At 53.2% G+C, this 18,068-nt stretch overlaps 1 protein-coding gene across 6 annotated transcripts in view; it reads left to right on the top strand.

Moving 5' to 3' along the window:
• The window catches only part of ZBTB16 (zinc finger and BTB domain containing 16), a 54,848-nt gene that overhangs the window by 19,616 nt on the left and 17,164 nt on the right, over window positions 1-18,068 (top strand). For 4 of the 6 annotated variants that reach the window (XM_086861271.1, XM_086861272.1, XM_086861270.1 and 1 more), the window contains exons 3-4: window positions 7,744-7,841; window positions 15,857-15,943. In XM_086861271.1, the coding sequence (XP_086717397.1) occupies window positions 7,744-7,841; window positions 15,857-15,943 (185 nt within the window). Of the gene's footprint in view, window positions 1-7,743; window positions 7,842-11,123; window positions 12,510-15,856; window positions 15,944-18,068 lie in introns of those variants that run through there. The other 2 variants (XM_086861274.1, XM_086861273.1) reach the window with 1 other exon arrangement.

Consider the following 18,068-nt stretch of genomic DNA (forward strand, 5'->3'; position numbering starts at 1 on the left):
GACTCTATGAAATTTTAATCCTTGCGCTGTATAGGCACAACCGACATTATCAGAGGACCCCAGGTGTGTGCTTGAAATTAGTTTGTTGAATCTCTTGCATATTTGATTACCTTATAAAACTCCTCAGGACCTAGGCCGCTCATGGGAGCAGCAGCATTTCTCTGTGGCTTGTGCCCATTCCTGGCTGCAGTTCCCAGGCGAGCAGGGGCAGAAACCAGGGACGCACCAGGGAGGAGCATCAGCATTGGCAGCATCTCCATGGGGAGGTGAGGGGTGGGAAGCACATCTCCCTCATGGAAACAAAGCAGCCAAGCTGTGGTTTGATTCCATCTGGCACCTGGGGGCTGTTCCTACTCCCTCAAGAAGAGCACACTGCAGGGAAGCAGCTCCTGGGCCCATCCCAGCTCATCCCTGGGGCAGCTCTGGGGTACTGCCCCACCTGTTTCTGATGCATGTCCAGCCTTAGCCCTGTGGTCAGGTCCTCAAAGAGAGTGGAAATTAAAACAAAATTCCCTCCACCCTAAAACTCTCCCCCTCATTTAAGTTTCTCTGTGGTCCAGTACCCCAGTAGCATATCCACTTTCCCCTGTCTCCCTGCTTTCGGTTCCCTGGGGGCTTTTAATATTACCTTCGGGCTTCAGGAGCTACAGGCTCCCCCTTCTCTGGGGAGCAGCAGGATGGTGCTGCCTGGACCATCCCAGGACTCATCTCTGCAAAGCATCCCATGCATCATGCTGAATGTTTTCCCCGTGTCATGGAATCCCAGAAAGGTCTGGGTTGGCAGGGCCCTTGGAGGAGCTCATCCAGCTCCAAGCCCCTGCCACAGACAGGGACATCTTCCACTAGCCCAGGCTGCTCAGAGCCAGGTGTCCCAAGCATCCTGAAGGTCGGCAGGAAGGAGTGGCCGAGGCCAGCACTTTGCTGGTGCTCCAATGGCACACGTGCTGCTACGGAAACCAGATGATGAATATATTTTTAAACTTGGAATCTGTGAACCGCTTATTATTTCTGAATTAGGAATCAAAACATCTGCATAATCACGCCGCTGCTGCGGCAGATGTACCCAGCGCGAAGGTCACTTTGCTGTTCTGTGGAGATCTCGTGTGCTTTAAAAGAAGCAGCTCCCCCCGTGCTCTCCCCATGCCTCTGACACCCGTGTCACGTCGGCTCAGCGCGGTGCCCGGGGCCGAGGCTGCCCGGCACAGCAGCGAGCTCCTCTCGCAGTGCTCAGCACGTCACTGTCAGCAGATGCCCGAAGAATGGGGATGATGATTTTGGACGCGGTTATTCCGAGCAGGGCCGCGTGCATGGCCACGCGTTAACCCCTCGCTGCTCGGCGCTGCAGCCCCGCTGTCACAGCGTGGAATCACACAACTGTTCACATCGGTCTCCAGTGCCCAGGTGCTGCAGCAGAGGAGCAGGGCCGAGCCCTGGGCTGGCAGAAGCTGCTGACGCCCGATACCGTCACTCAGTGGACTTTGAGTAAATTGTGCAGTGGGTGCATTCTGAGTCCGCTTTTGAAAGCTGCAGATGCAGCCAGCTCTGGGCCCGGGGCAGCGTCTGTGCCCCCACGGTCCTGCTGTGATGGGCAGCTCCCCACTGCCAGCTGATGGTTTCCCATCCGTGCTTGTCCCACCTCGTGCGAGCCCATTGACTCTCTGGCTTGGGGGTCTGGGACACACAAAGGGAATGTTCACATGGATAAAGCTCTCTCCTGAGGAATTCCATTCAATAACATTGAACATTGAACACGGATCTGAAACCAGGGCCTTGGAATACGTTAAAAAAAATCTGTATGCTGCCTTTTTGCTGTAGGCAGTTTGTCTTTTCCCAACCTGTGGAGCTGGAAGCATCGCTCCGGTGGGATGCTGGGAGCAGCGGATGGGAAATGCTTCCACACGTGCTTGGCCCAGGCCAGCAGCAAATTTTGAGAGTCACTGCCCTCTGCAAAGGGAAAAATATTGTTCATATTTGTTGTGGGCAGTCTCTAAAAAAATATTGGGATTGTACATTTGGTGTTTGTGGCCTGATTCTCGTCAGGTAAGGCAGGACAGTGGAATTCTTTCCTTGGCTTTTTTCAAAGGGGAAGTGTTGGCATCATCTGGAATGATGTCACTCCGCAGCATCTGGTTTGGACTCATAAATTAGTTCATGGTAAGTATAAATATTGTACAGGCAGGGAATTTCAGTGCTCTCTATTGATAGCTGTCCCCTCCCCCTTGTTGGTTGTTTGGGTTTTTTTATATTAAACCATTCAGAAATAGTAAAATCTTTATTTGCAGCTCCTGTAAGATTTATTTATTTATTTGTTTATTTTAGCAGCAGTGGTGGTTTGAGGGCAGGTTTTTCGGTTGGTTTTTTTTCTTCTTCTTAATTTATTAAAGCGAAAGGAAGGTCTCAGCTCCCTTCCCCCTTCCCTGTGCCCTTAATAGCTCTCCCTGCTATTTTAATCCGCGGGGCTGGGAGCTGAGGGCAGAGCGGTGACTGCAGGAGCCGAGCCACCAGGACCACGGCCCACACACTCCAGTATCAGTCACCAAGTGTTGTAAATAGCCACATCAGGGGAAAAATCACCCTCTTGGCAGCTCAGGTGTGAGGCTGGTGTCAGAGGATGGAGAATGTGGGGTTTGTGTCTCCTGACCTTGGCTTCCTGCTCTGTGCCCCCTGGAAACGAGATGTAGAGCCACTGCCTTGATCTTGATAAAATAGATTGGGGATGAATCAATTTCATATTGATTTACCCAGGCAAGAGTCACTGGTGGAAATAGGGTGGCAGGGAAGATTTTTGGGGAATGCAGAGTGGCACTGATCCCCTTTTGGCTGCCCAGTGTTCAGTGTATCACGACTGCCATGGTAGGGCTGTGCTGGCTGGTGGCTGCCCCTCTGGCAGGGCACTGCTGTGATGGCCCAGTGTAAATAGAATCAGAAGGCTCCCATAAAACTCCATTATTGCTGCAGCACAAAGTTAGAACCACTGGAGGTTTGCACTCCCTGGTACTCATGTGCAGCAATGAATATTTTATAGGAAAGGAAATACTTAGTGTCTGAATCTTTTTATAGCTGTGACACTCCCATGTGTGTGAGTTGCCCCTTGCACCCGCACCCTTTGCCAGCACTCACTGGGCTGAGCCCCCCCAGCATCCCCCAGCCCCACAGCATCCTCTGGTCCCACTGCCCACAGCATCTTCCAGCCCCACATCCCCGCAGGACCCCCTGTCCTGTGGCATGGCATTCCTGGGAGATGCAGGGGAGCAAACCAGGGAAATGCAGCAGGATGGATGTGGGGAATCAGCGGGCTGAAGATCTCAACCTGTGCATGGGTGTTGGGAGATGCAGCAAAACCGCTGTGGAAGTCCCAAGTACAGATTTCTGTCAGTGCAGGACTCTGAGCACCACACTTGTGCATGTTTTTGCCTGGCTTTGGACTGGACAGGACTTGTATCATGCTTTTAGCTTATATCTGCTTGTATCATGCAGCCTCCCGATGCCCCCACTGTGTTTCATGTCCAAAACATGGATCAAGCAGGATGTGGGCAGGGATGTGCAAGCCCCTGCAGCCGTGGATCTCCCGTGCCAGGCTGTGTTCCAGTCACACACTGCTCTAGGCTTTGTCTTGGGGCTCGCTGCTCCAACAGGTACCGAGTGAACCTCGCTGTGCTGGTGCCTTTCCTCGGCAGCGAGGGGTTCTTGCCTTCCCTCGGTAGCTGGCCACCCTGCCAAGCTGTGCCCTGGCCCGGAGATGACAAAGTGCCCTTTAGTTAATTGCAGAACGGATCGCCTGGAGTTAAAAGTTCTGATTTATATGACTATGGCTCTAACTGCTCAATAACATGGGCCCGTAATCTACTTTCATTTCAAACAGAAGGGTGATTTATGGGGCAGCATGCCGCTTTAGCTCAGAAATGAGGTGTTCAACATATGCTCTGTTGACATAAATTTGGAATTTATCGCTCCTGTCAAAACTGCCTGTTGGACAAAGGTGCGCATTAAGGCAATAAATGGCTTGGAATAGTTTTCTGTCAAATTTCCTAACCATTGTATTCACTCTGTTTGAGGGGAAAAATACACACTTAAAAGTAATCAAACGGCCAAGAGCCATGTGTCTTGCTCAGCGTGGAGGGAGGGGAGGGGGTCTCCTGCTTCCCAAAAGGGGTGGCAGAGAGGGGCTGGGATACAAGAGTTCCTCAAGTACAGACAGTGAAAGGCTGTTTTAGGCAGGGTTTTAGGCATGCAGAGCAGAGATTTGCTTGTGGTGGCAGTGGGACACTTGCAGTGGTCTTTAGGTAGCAGGGCTGCAGCCGTACCCCCAGCCCAGTGTGCTCCACCAAACTCCTGCACCCTGAGATGCTCTGCCGAGCCCCTGCATCCCCGAGCAGTGGTCACTGGCGTTTGCCACCGAGCCCGGCCTTTTCACACAAAGCACCCTGTGGGGAAAACTCATAATTTTTACACCACGCAGTCTCGCTGGAGTCGCCGTCCCTTTGAAGTGCTTTTTGTGGGGCATTTACAGGCCTTTTTAATTACCGGCAGCTTGCGAGGGGCCAGCCCCTCGCCCGGCTTTTGTTTGCCGGTGCTGGGCGGGGAGGGGTAATGCTCGCTTTGCATTCCACCTGGAGAGCCCCTTGCCAAAGCCCCGTGCTGAGGCTCACTTGGGAAGGTTGGATCTGGCCCGGGGACTCTGTGCCATGGGCATCCTTGTTGCTCTGGGCATCCTCATTGCCCTGGGCCATCCTCTGTGCAGGAGCATCCTCGAGTGATATCTCGGGACCGGGAGGCTTTGGCTGACTTTGTTTCCATGCTCTTTAAGTGGGACATTGTGTGGGAATTAGAGGAAAACCTTCTTTTTACAAAAAAGGCACTTTTCCACTTTGCCTCTGTTCCCAGTCCCATGGGCGCCTTCTTGGCTTGGCTTGTAGGGATTTTGCAGGAGAAAGGAGCACAGTTTCAGCCTCATACCAGAATAATAAAGCGTGGTTTATCTTTTGGCAGAGTTTGGGCAGTGCTGGGATGTATTTTAACGCCCTTCACTCCCCCGCCCCCTCTTTCTGGAGGCACAACTTCAGAAGCACATATTGATCTTTCCCCTCAGATCTTAACAGCCCAAGCAGCCGTAATACCTTGCTTACATCTGCCAGGTTTTTGTGCAGTTTTGCAACATCTCCTTAATCCGGCGAGCAGAAATAGAACGCTTCAATCATATTTCGCTACCGGGAAATGGAGCAGATAAAGCGCTTTAAGACCTTGTTGAAAGGGACCGTGCAAGATGGCGAGTGATAAGAACGTCCTAGAAGCGGGTGCCGAGCGGAAAACTTTTGTTGCTGCTGAAATTTGTTGATAGAGATATTGCAACTAAATTACTCTTTGAGCACCCCTGTGCCCCCTTGAAACAATGCACAGAGGATGTGACTTGGGGACATCGTAGTGCCCTGGGCAGTGGCTGGTGGATTTCCAGTGACACCAGTGCGGTTGGGGTCTCCTCATTTCCTTGTTTCACCACTCTGTGCTGGGGAGATGGGAGAAGAGGTTGTGCTAGCCATAGGTTTGGGAGATTTAGGGGTAGGAAACTTGTCCTTCTGTTTCTGTTTATTGAGAATTGCTTAAAAAAACCCCAAACCTCCATGTTTTACTTGAACTAATTAACCAGTTAGACTGTGATTCAGGGAAAAGGCATTCTGGCCTCAGAAGGGGCAGTATGGACCCAGAGCATGACATGGGTCTTCCTAACAAAGTGGTTTTAACTCGGTGTTAAGTGCAGGAGTGAGCACAGCCCGAGCCAGGGAGTGTGACAGGCATGTCCCAAATTAAAAATGCAAAATGAGAAGGTTGTCACTTATTGAGCTGCTCACTGGCAGCGGAGCCCTGTCAGGAGGCTGGTGTTTTATTTATTTTTGCAAGGCAGATAAATCCTTTGGATTGTAAACCTTCTTGGCCTGAATTCGTGCATGACTCCTAATCCTCTGCTATGACACAGTGAATTCAGGACAAGCCTGATTAATAATTACATTATACAGCAAAGTTGAGAGTTGAAACCAACTCCTGCTCCTTCCTTCTCCCTTCTGCTCTGCAGCATTCACTCACTGCTGAACATCAGGGGGTCTTCTCCTGCTCCAACTTTTCCCATGCTGCTATTCAGTATCCTGCAAGGTGGGATGCAGGGCTAGCAGCCAGGGAACAAGCCCCTGAGCCCCGTGGGGCAGGGGTGCTTTGGGGCTCTGGGCTCTCTGCAGCAGCGAGGGGCGATCCTGCCTGGAGTCAGAGCAGCAGCTGCTTTGCACCAGTAGAACTTACACCTCAGGGGAAGTACAGCAGGAGCTCACAGGCACATGGTCCTCGCAAGCCTGCACAGCTGGGGCTGAGCCCTCCCACGAGAGGGTCCACATCCAGCCCTGGACAGGACCATTCCTGTTTTGTCTATGACCACAAGGCAATAGAAATACTCTCGTCCTGCTGTGGCGCGATGATAAATGGTGGCTGTGATCAGAGGTCAGCACACAGCTCTGGGCTGTGTTACTCCTCAACACACACAAATACTTCTCTGTTTACAGCATCCGATGTTGAAACTTTGCACGTGCTGCTGTCCCGAGTCCTCCCCAGCACAGATCTGAGTAGCTCGTGGTGAGCGAGGGCTGCTGGGGCAGCAGTCCATGCATTTGGGGGTCAGGGGCATTGGTCAGCATGGCTGTCCAGCACAGAGCCAGGCAGCTTTGCAAGGAGTCTGTCACCGGTGGAGGTGGCAAAATAAAGCACCAAGTGTCCGTTCCACATGTTCCTGGCACCGTGTCCCTCCACATCCCTCAGCAGCAGAGGCTGTTGTGGGGACCGAGCCTCAGAGTCCTCCCCTGTGGGGTGGTGGGGGCTGAGCAGTGGCTGGTCCCAAAGGGGAGGGGAAATGGGTCTGGAGGGCTGCCAGGGGCAACAGCGATGTCTTGGGAAGGAGATGGAATTGGGTTGGGTTCATTGAGAGTTTTAGACTTGGACTGTGCTCCTTTAATGCTGCCTGTTAAAGGTCATTCCACTTAGTCCAGAGCTCGGTTACACAAAGATGGAGCATCAATGTCTTCACACCACAGAATGGGCAATAATGCAGAGTCTGGCCACTGTGGCTGAGCCTGACACCCCTTGGTGTGATCAGTGCCTGTGGGCAGTGCCCTGGGCAGAAAGGCCCCTCCTGGGGAGCAGGATGTGGGGGATGCTCAGCACTGTGGGGTGGGAGGTGCAGTTGGAGGTTGTGCAATGCTGCCTGGGTGTAGCTCAGGGTGTACCTGCCAGGAAACGGTGAGTGGCATGTTTCCTGTTTGTGAGCTGCTGGTTGTGTTTGTTGCTTGTGATTTGTGTCATGCTGAATTTGGATGGAAATTGGGATTTGGTTAGAAATGCACACAAACAACCTCTTAAAGTGGTCAGGGTTTTTTTTGGATTACAGTGCCTTTTTCAAAAACACTCAGAACATGGGGAAGGAGTTTGCCAGCATAGATTTTGCCTTAACTCCAGATTGCAGATTTATCAGGTTTATTAAAAGACTCCAACAATAGCAACAATGACAAACACTGACAGGGAGAGGGTTGTCTCCTCAGTCCTGGGGAGTCACATGAGACCCCCATCCGTGCCCTCCCTGCAGTGCTTCTCAAGCCAGCAGTGTCTTTGGGCAAAGTGTGGGTTGCAGGAAGCACCAGGCAGTTTCTCGATGTTGTTTTGGGTCACTTCCCCCCATCTCAGGACTCACCCTTCTTTGTTCTCCCCTAGGAAGCTGCACAGTGGGATGAAGACATACGGATGTGAGCTGTGCGGGAAGCGGTTCCTGGACAGCTTGCGGCTGCGAATGCACTTACTGGCTCACTCAGGTGCGTTGGGAGGGGGGCTGGGCTGGGGACAGGGGCTTGCTCTGTCTGTCCATCCAGGGACGCTGTGGCTGCTCAGCTCACACGTCTCCCCTGCAGCAGACACGTGCAGAGCCGGCTGCACCCTTCCCCGGGCAGCACGTTGCAAACTTGTTCTCCGGTGCCCAGTAATTTGATTTATTTAAATTTTCTTTTTTGGAGTTTGTTTTCAGTTCTTTAATTGTGGAAATATTTTCCAGACCAAGCAGCTCAGAATAACAAACTCTACATGCCACGCAGCTGCTCATGGTCAGCCCTGCTTGTAGCGTGAGCGTTGTTTCCACCTCGGGCCCCGGCCTCAGGTTCATTAGCAAAACTGCAGAATTAGGCGTTCTCTGACTAATGAATCCAAGTAGCAGGTTCACAGGCTGCAGGGCCTTTAATTAAATAGATAGGGGAGGGCTAGAGCGCTGCATTGGAGGGAAGACCTGTGCTCTGCAAGTCCATGTCAGCTGATGTTCCCCTTGGGGGTACAGTCCTGGCACAGCTGGGAGTCTGATGTGGGGAGCTGGAGACAGCCACAGGACCCCTGGACCTGGACACCACCGGGAGTCCTTGTCCTCCTGCTCTGAGGACAGATCTCTGGGGGGTGGCAGGTACAGTAGCCACAGATCTCCCTGCACGTAGCTTGGCAGGGAAGCTGTATTGTATTTTAAGTCGTTATATACACTTTTATCTATTTTTTTGTCTGTTTTCATTTTGTTTTCCCCACTGTCTTCTTGTCCTGGGGAAGTTCGTCTGGCCACTTGCTGCTTTCTGATGTTTAGGTCAATAGACCCAGCCCTGACCCCATCTCCATCCCACCAGTTTTTGGGCCAGGCACCAGCTCCTCAGGGTGCCTGCAGCAGCAGGTTGCTGGGGGAGGTCCTGGGGATGCTGGTCCCCCTGAGTGCTGGAGTTGAGGATTCTGGTCCCCCTCAGGACTGGGGTTAAGGATGCTGCTCCCCCCAGCACTGGCACGCACGGCTTGTGTTTGTTATGGTCGCGCTGGCTCACAGCCTGTCCCTGGCAGGCAGCCAGCTTTGTGGGTACAGTATGTACAGTGAACACTGAGCCAAGCTTGTCATCACACAGGATTAATTATTATTTTTTTTTTTGTAAATCCGGCGAGGACGGGGGGGGCAGGGAGAGCTCTGCCTCCAGCTCGCAAACAGCCGCTGTGAATTCCAGTGCTGTTATTTATTAAAGCAGGAGACCTTTGCACCTCTTCCCTCGCCTCCCCCCTGCCACCAGTCCTGGACACAGTGAGGTTGTGCTGGAGCAGTGTGCAGGGCTTGTTTTCAGCTCTGAAGGCAGCTTTGCCTCCACACCAATGGACCGTGTGTTTAACGAGGAGTTTGCAGTGGGGTGGATCGTGCCCCCAGCACCCCTCTCCTGCCCCAGTGCCAAAGGCTTTAAGGGGGCTGACATCTGCAGCTTCCCCACCCAAGTGTTCATGGGTTATGGTGAAGGTTCCTATGGAGGCCCTGGTTGGGGAGCAGCCCTGGGGGGCTGTGGTGCTCTGTGGCAGGATGGGCTGGGCACAGCATTGGTGTGCCACAGCCATGCAGGTGAAGGGCAGATACTCAGCTCCATGTTGACTCTCAGTATAAAGTGTAAATGTAAAGCCTTTAATACCATGCAAAATCTTTCCCTACCTGTTGCCCATGCTGCTGGCAGAGAAACTCAGAGACCTCTAATGCTGACATTGAGAGCTGCCCTTCTCCCGGGAAAGCAAATTGTCAGGGAAGGCAAGGTGGGAGACCCAGCTTGCTGGCTCTGTGGTTCAGAGCACCAGTGGTTTGACCAGAGAGGCTGATCCCAGCACTGCTGCTCCCTCAGTTGCATCCTCGCCAGAATTGATGCAGTGGGTGCTCATCCTCAGCCTGGGATGCTGGTTACTCAGCCCCTGCTGTGATCTGGATTTGTTCCCCAGGACAGGGAGGAAAGGGGGTTTCTGCCTGTCCCAGCTTGCTTTGCCTCTCCATCCAGCAGAAATGGCTGCTGTGGAGATGGCTGTGCTGCCCTTCTCCACTCTGGGCTGGGAACAACGGGAATAGCCAGTAGCACGCAGGGGTGCTCATGGGCAGCATGGGCAACGTACAGGCAGCAGCCTTGCAGACCCCTGCCGTGTTGCTTCACACCCTCCCTCCCCACCCAAATATGCTCCTTCATCATCAGGAGAGGCAGAAGAAAGCCGCAGGGTCCCGCTGGGTGATGGCCGAGCTGCCCAAGGAGCAGGGACCAGCGTGCTGCTGGGGATGGCAGCTCAGACAGAAAAGGGACGGCGCATCCCACCCTCGCTCCCTCTGCCCAGTGGAAGAGGAGGGGGCTGATCGCGGGCCGTCCAGCCCCGCCGAGCGGTGCCCGCTGTCCCCGGCGCTGGGATGTGCGGGGCGGAGCCGGGCCGGTACCGCCGCGGCTCCCGGGGCCGCCGCCCCCCCGCCCCGCCTGGCCGGCGTCCCGCGCTCGGTCCCGGGTGATGTCAGCGGCCTGCCGGCAGGTCTGGATGTTCTGCCAGCGTTCCCGCGTTTATGATCATCCGCAGATGTGCATCCAAGAACACACTGTACCCACAGCAGAAATTAATGCAGGCTTGACTGCCGGCCAAGCCGCGCTCACGGGGGAGAGGAAGAAAGAAAACAAAAACTGTTTAATGCTGTTTATAAATTATACACTGGCTGATGAAAAATACATTTCTCTTAGCCCCCACCCCTCCCCTCCCCATCCTCTCTGCCTCAAGAGCCTGAACTGAGACCAGAAAATTATGGTTTGCTTTTTAGCTCCTGTTTTGGCCGGGTTCCTGGACCTGGCCGCTGGGCTGAAGCCAGATTCTTGCTTCTCCCCACCCTCACCTGATGAAACGCGTTTATTTTTCACCCACCGTCTCTCACCGCTCCCTTGGTTTGGCCACCCCTCGTTATTGACGTTATTGACATTACTGATGCTATTGATGCTGTTGGAGGTGGCTGCAGAGCGGGGTACCAGGACCCCTCACATGTGCCCAACGCGTCCCATGTCCGTCCGTCCGTCTCGTTCCCTCACAATGTCCGTGGCCATCACTGCCCACCCGCCTTCTGCTGGAGGGGGAACCTTCCCAAACTTCCCCCAAGGTTGTGGTGCCGGAGACTCCCCTCACTTGGGCTGGGGGGCAAGTGGGGCAGGAGCCCCCTCATCCCTGCCCGCCCCTCCCCACACGCTCGCCAGCCATTTACGCAGCTTTTGTGTTGTTTTTAATACCGCTAATGTTTATCATTTGCCCAACAGGCTTGACAGATTTTGTTTCCTGTCGAGCGGCGGCGGTGGCGAAGCCCCCCCGGTTGCCAAGGAGCCGCCTCCCCGCACCGTCACGGGCTGATTTGGTATTCCGCGCGGCGCCCCGCCGCATTTCTGTATGCAAGACAAAGTGTTTTGATGGAGGACGATTGCAGGAGTGTCTGGAGGCTGTTTGGAGTTTTATGGGCTGTGCAGTACGCGCCGTGCTCGCTCGCCGTGCGGGGCTGCCAGGGATGGGGTCTGTCGTTTTTTCCCTGTGGAGAGGATGCTGCTGGAAAGAGTGGCCCTGGCAGGGGCAGCAGGAAAGGGGCTTGTGTAAAAACCTGCCGCTTTGGGATCCCAAGTTAATTATTATAATTAATAATTTTAATTATTATTTTTTAAATGAAAATACTCCCTGCTCCAGCGGTCCCCGTGTGGTGCAGGAGTTGGTGGCACTGCCTGGCCAAGGTTGGCTGATGGTGTTGCTGCTGACCACCACCTCACCCAGCCCCGAGCCCCTGCTCCATCACTCCGGGTGCTTTCCCGAGGCTCTCCAGGGCAGCCCGTGAGATGCTGCCACAGCATCCTCCTCACACGAGTTTGCAGCACCCCGACTCAAGGTTCCTCCTCGCTCTGTAATGCCCACACCTCACTTTTTCTGATATTAATTATTACCTTTCCTTGGCACTTTGGGTAGCAGGAGCTGAAGCTGACTCTCCAGGCCTGCTCTGCAGCTCTGTCTTTTCTGTCTTTTTTCAGCCCTTCTTGGGTTTCTCCACTGTATCTTTTTAGCACAGAGATTTTCATGACTTGTCTCTTCCACTCGGGTGAAACAGGGGAGAAGGGAAATAATAGTAATAGTAATAGTAATAGTAGTAATAATAATAATAATAATAATAATAATAATAATAATAATGGCAATAATAAAAATCCAAAAGCGGCTTGATGTGGGCAAAAGAAGAAAACAAGAGAATGGGATAGAGAACAGGCTAAATTTAAAATTGTAATTGGCTGACTTCCACAGGCTTGCGGGTGTTTTAATGACTCATAATAACTTCATTTAAAACCAGCTGAGCAGAAAATAGATTGGAGAGGAGCCTCAGGCCATTATGGATTTGTTTTTTTTTTTGACAAGCTCTGTTTTCGGCAGCCAGGAAGGCACTTGCAGAGGGCTCGGCTGCTGCGCTCCCCGAGTTGGTGGTCTGCCCGGCAGAGATTGTATAGAAGCCGGGCTGGCTCTTCTCTTTTTTTCCCCTTTTTTTTTTTTTTCACTGATTAAAAATAGATGCCTTGAGGTATTATTTTAGCATCACTGTGGTTTGGTGCTTTTTTCTTTGCACTTCTGATGTGGTAAACGGAACATAAATAAAATTGGTTTTGAAATTACTGAATTAATTAGGTAGTAAAGCAACGGCAGCGCATAAATTTTCTTGCCAATTTTTTTTTTAATCCATATTTCCCCCCCCCCCCCATCTCCATCTTCTCACCAATTACAGTCTGTTAATAATATATAATCCCAAATTTTTATTAATCCCTTCTGATGAGGGAGGGGATGTCACATTCTACTGACGGGGCCATTGTGCCGAAACAGCAGCAGGGAAGGCTGGATCCTCCCCCACCACTCTCCTCACCAATTTCCCATCTTCCTCCTCCCATAGCCATCTTCCTCCTCCTCCAGAGTGTGCTGGCAGTCCCTCTTTTTCCTTTATTCCTTCTCTTTTCCTGAGCTAGAGTTCACAGTGCCACTTCCATAGCCCCACAGAAGTTTCTCCTCCCCAATAAAGTAATCAAATGATGGGCATTGGGAGGGACTGTTGGGCTGATGGTGGCTGAAAGAAGATGAGCTCTGTCATCCAGCCCACCGAGCTGAGCCTGGCTGGTTGTGGGGGAGCTGCAGCCCCTGCCTGTGTCGTGATCCGTGGGGCATCCCGCTCCCCAGAGCCGCCCTACAGCATTTCTCGGGGGGGAAATGAAATAATAGAATCATAGAACCACTAAGGTTCAAAAAGATCATCAAGATCAGGAAGATCATCAAGTCCAGCCTGAGTTCTGCCCGTCCTTGTGGCTTTGCTGGGGGCACTGCAGAGCTGGGCAGCTGCAGCCTTGCTTGGGGTGCGCACGGGGCAGCAGTGACTGCGCAGATCGCGCAGGACGGAGCGAGCAGCGGCTCCTCACCCGTTTGCACCGGAGCTTTATTAGGCAGGGGCTGTAAATTGGCTTGTGCGGATATAAATGTACGGCAGGGGGGCTGGTGCCAGCAGCAGGGCCCGCGCCGAAACACGGCCGATACTTGGCAGCACGCAGAGTCCCGTCCCATGCCATCGACAAGATCTTCTGGAGATATCTCTGTGTTGTAGGCGATACGAGGCGCTGGCTAAATATACCCTGCCCAAACCTGCGCCTGCGTTCAGAGAGGCTGATGGTTCCTGTTTAAAGCGGGGAGAAAGGCAAGGGGGGAGAAGAGAGCCCTGCCATGAGCTCCGCTTTCCAACGTGTCCTGCTCCCTTTCATAACAAACAGCAAGCCGTGGTGGTTTTTTTTTTTTCTGAGCCCTGTTATAATAAGCTCAGATGTTGGATGACATTTTCCCGGTGACTCACATAGTAAAATTAACCTTGAACTATTTACATATTCAATCGCCGCCCTCCTCCTCCTCCTCCCCCTCCCCGCCGGCGTGTGTACATTACAGGAATTCTGGCTCCGTATCAGTTTTTGTTTTGCTGATGAGAAAAGGAAAAAAAAAAAAAAAAAAAAAAAAAAGAAAAACCTCCCCCCGCCTGGAGTACACATCTACTTGAGGGAAAGAACACGCAGTCCTGGCCTTTGGAAATTGGCAGGCGGCGTGCTGTTCCCGCGCTGATAAGAGGTACTGTAAATAAAACTGTACGGCAGCGCCTGCTGTAAATGCCCCGCGTCTGTACTCATTGTTCTGACAGCTCCGGCTTTTTTTGGGTCCGCTGTTTTGGTACACACTGTGCTTCCTTATGTAAGCCAGTGCGCCCGGCTCCTCCCTGCGTTCGCCCTGTTTATTTTCGCCTCGCCAGGAATTTTTCCTCCCCCCCTCCGCCCGCCCCCCAGCCAGATGCTGGCTGCCTTTGCCTCGCCTGGCTGTGCCTCCCTCCGGCCACAGCCTGCGGAGGGCACGGGCACGTCTCTGCTCCCCGCTGATCCCGCTGGAAACGGGGGAGGTGGAGGCAAAGGCGGTGTTGAGCTGGCCCGCGGTGCAGCCCCCGGAGCACAGGAGGGCCAGCGGAGCGCAGGGAGCGGGCTCGCCCCGGCGGCCGCCCCGCCCGGCCACAGCCTGTTGCTGCCACAGTTGTTGCATCCTCGGGGATTTGGGTCGCCACGTCCCCGTGGATCACACCTTGCTGCGCTGGGGCCGGCGGAGCTTTGAGTGGCGATGGAGAGCCATTGCCTTGGCAACTGCGGGCTGCGCATTGCCCGCCCCGAGTGCGGGGCTGAGGGCAGCCCGAACTGCTGCCCTATGGATCCGGCCGCTTCTCCCCATCCCGGCACCTGCACGGACACACTCTGCCTCTTCCTGCTGTGCCTGGAGGGGGGAACCCGCATCCCGCTGCCCCACATCCCTGCTGCTGCTGTGCCGGGCCCGTGCTCCCCTGGCCGGTGGCAGCTGGGAGGGAGCCACCCTGGAGCACCCCAAAGTTTGGGTGTGTTTGCCCCTCTGGAGCAGCCGAGGTGCCCAGGTGCACTCAGGTTGTTTTGAATGCAAACTTGACATCGCAGCGAGGGCGGCGGGGAACAACATATGCACAGTAAACAGGCAGACTGTCATATTGATTAACAGATGAGACCTCTATTATCGATCAGCTCTTGGCGAGAAAATTTATCACTTTTAATTTCACTGCTGCCAAATATTTCTGCCTGCGAGCCAGCCGTTACCGAGACAATTTAAAGGCAAAGGAATTCTCTTTTCAATGCGTCTTGTGATACCTCTCTCCCTGTTGCCTTCTCCACCCACCTTTCCCCAAATCCCACCCTAACTGTGGGACAGAGGGCTCGGTGGGGTGGGGAGGAGAGGGGTGGTTTGGACCCCTGGAAATGGGCAGCAGAGCATTCTGCGTGGCAGTGCCCCCACCTTGAATGCTGCTCTGTAACATTCAGCTCCTCACAACATACAAATCAAATCTTGAAATGGGGCTGTGGCTTTGTCCCTCAATGCTGTTGGATATGGTGCACCATTAATCTGGTTTCATCTGGAAGTTACTTACCTGCTCCTGGGTATCCTGGGTTTTTCCTCACCCAAACCAGAAGCACATGTTGATAGTAATATTCTAAGAATTGCCCCCAGTCCCACATCTCTTTCCAATAGTCAGAGATGCCTCTGAGCTTCTTGCTCAGTTGTCCTGTTCCAGCCACATCCCTGATCAGGTGCATCTTTGGGTACCAGCAGCACCAGCCACGATGGGAAGGGACAGGAAGCAAATTGCAACTGGATAAATTGCAGTGCTAATGAAATGCATTGAAATTTAATGATTTTAAAAAATAATAATAATAATCCTTTCCTGGCAAGCAGCTCTGTATTTTGCTGTGATGTGCAAGGGACAGGAACACAGGGCTGAACAAGGCACTGCTTTTGCTGGCTGCACAGGGGACATTAAACGTGAAACCCCTGCATGGCTCTGGTCGTGGAGTGCTAATGGCAGCAGCAGTGTCCATGTGCACGTTCAGGTGTGTGTCTCTGTGTCCCTCAAATAATCCTCCTCTCCCTTTTCTCTTCCCAGCGGGTGCCAAAGCCCTGGTCTGCGATCAGTGCGGTGCCCAGTTCTCGAAGGAAGATGCCCTGGAGACGCACCGGCAGACACACACCGGTACGTGGCCCTCCCCTTCCACCCTTCATTTAGGCACAGGTTTCAACATTTGGGCTGCCTTTGTCACCCTTTGCCCAACAGAGAGCTGGACCCTCTGCAATTCCTGCCTCTGTGCTGCCCAGGCAGCCCCAGTTCCTCTTACACTAAAGCACAGATTTGGGCACCAGCTGGTGCAGTGCTATTACACCACTGCTCAGCATTAACATGGGAAACAATGGCACAGCAAACGTGAGGTCATTTGTCCCCTTTGCACGTAAAACTTGTCCCTGTCCAAACACCTCCCAAAAGTTGGTTTCTGCCTTGTTTCTGCTCTGGCACTTCCCAGATGCCACCATCAGGAGCACAAGGATCTCTTTAAGCCTTTAAGCCTCTTGCAAAAGCTGCCGTGCCTGGGAAAGGTTTGCTTGGGGGAATTCACAGCTGGGTAGTCCCAGGTAGAGCCCTTCACCCTCCAAATCTAGACTGGAGCAGGACAGAGCGCCTGCTCTTCCTGTGCTATATTGGGAGCGCTTTAACTGAGCACAGGTTCATCTTTCAGTGCTGAAAGACCTGATAAATGCCACTGGCAGTGAGTTTGTGCTTGGTGCTGGCACAGAGAACCCAGCTGACTTCACTCTGGGGGTGCGAGGATCGATGCAAAGTGCTGTGTCACCAGGCAGGAATGGCTCCGGCCACCACCCCGACATGGAGCTGTGCTGGCCAAGCACCAGTCCATAAATCCTGAAGTACTTGCCCTCCCTGTCCATACCCATACAGCTGGGATTTGTCATGCCAGGTCTGTTTGGAAGCCCTGTGTGCTGTAGGCTGAGGAGAAGGGCTGTGAAGGGGCAGCCTGCACGGTGAGGGATTGGCTGCACAGGGCTGAACAACCCAAGCCCAGGCAGGGGGTTGAAAGTGGACAAGCAAATTGCAGCTGGTTCCCCTTTTCCTTCTATTTCCCAGACCTGTTGTGCATCCTGGGATGACAAGTGGGAGCCCAGCCTTGGAGCTCAATGATTCCTGCACCCAAAACCATCCTGCAGATGTAGAGCAGTGTGGCTAACAACCCTCACACTCCTGTAGGGATTAAACCCCCTTTGGCTGGTGAATCCTTGGGGCTGGACTGTGCCAAAACTCAAAGGGCAACGGGCAAGCAGAGCAGGGGGACACAGACCCAAGGGGAGCTTGTCATTACTGCCTCCAGCTGTAAACATGGCAGAGAGGGCCTGAGTGGCCAGGGCAGCCAAAATGAATCATTTCCTCTCCTCTGCTGGCATGGAAAGCATCCCTCCCCTGCCTTGCTATAATTAACCCCCTTCTCAAATAATAGCATCTTCCAGAACAGATTTGTTTTGGGTGTCCTCCCTTTGCCCTTAGCTTCAGTTTGGCTGGCAAAAGACCTTCCAAATTTCCAGGTAAAAGAAATGCTTAACCCTTTTGGGTAGAGGGGCAGGTAGAGGCCTTCAGGGATGGCATCAAAAGCTGGGCAGCGTGTCTGGTACAGGCTGACCAAATCTACCCACATCACTCAAAAACAGTGTTCAGGGGAGATGTGGGACCTCTTCACAAAAGTCACTGCTTGCCCACATGACCTACAGCTTTGTGCAGGAGATTAAGGGTTCTGGGGTTTTCTTTCAGCATATGGGGCTATTTCTCAGGTGGACTCTCAGCACCCAGAGCCCCCTTTATGTTATTTGTTTTCTGTACTGCCCTCCCTGCTGCTTTGAATGACGGTAACACAGAGCTGGGCTGTTGTACATGTGCTGCACCAAGCACTGCTCATCTCTACAGCAATAAACTAACACCCCACTTCCTGAGGCAAGGCAAAAAACAAGAATAAATACAGAAAAGTACTTCTTGCTTGTAAGCAGGGTGCTGGCAGAGCTGTGTGCAGCCCCATTGACACGGGGCCGAGACGCCCTCTCCGGGTGTGTACTGTCCTTGGCCCCCGTCCCGCTGCAATAGGAAAAGCAGCAACTGTTTTGGCTCATCTTCCAGCAGCACAAGCTTGGTGCTGGGGAGGAGAGCATGGAAAATTCCTTACCCATCTCCTCAAATGTAGAGGAAAAACCAGAGTGCATTGAGATGACAGCCTGAATACCCCCAGGCAGCACCGCTGGGAGTCGGGATGTGCACACGAGCGGTG

The sequence above is a fragment of the Cyanistes caeruleus genome, chromosome 23 (assembly GCF_971803275.1).
Source record: "Cyanistes caeruleus chromosome 23, bCyaCae1.hap1.1, whole genome shotgun sequence".
In the NCBI taxonomy this organism is placed as follows: Eukaryota; Metazoa; Chordata; class Aves; order Passeriformes; family Paridae; genus Cyanistes; species Cyanistes caeruleus.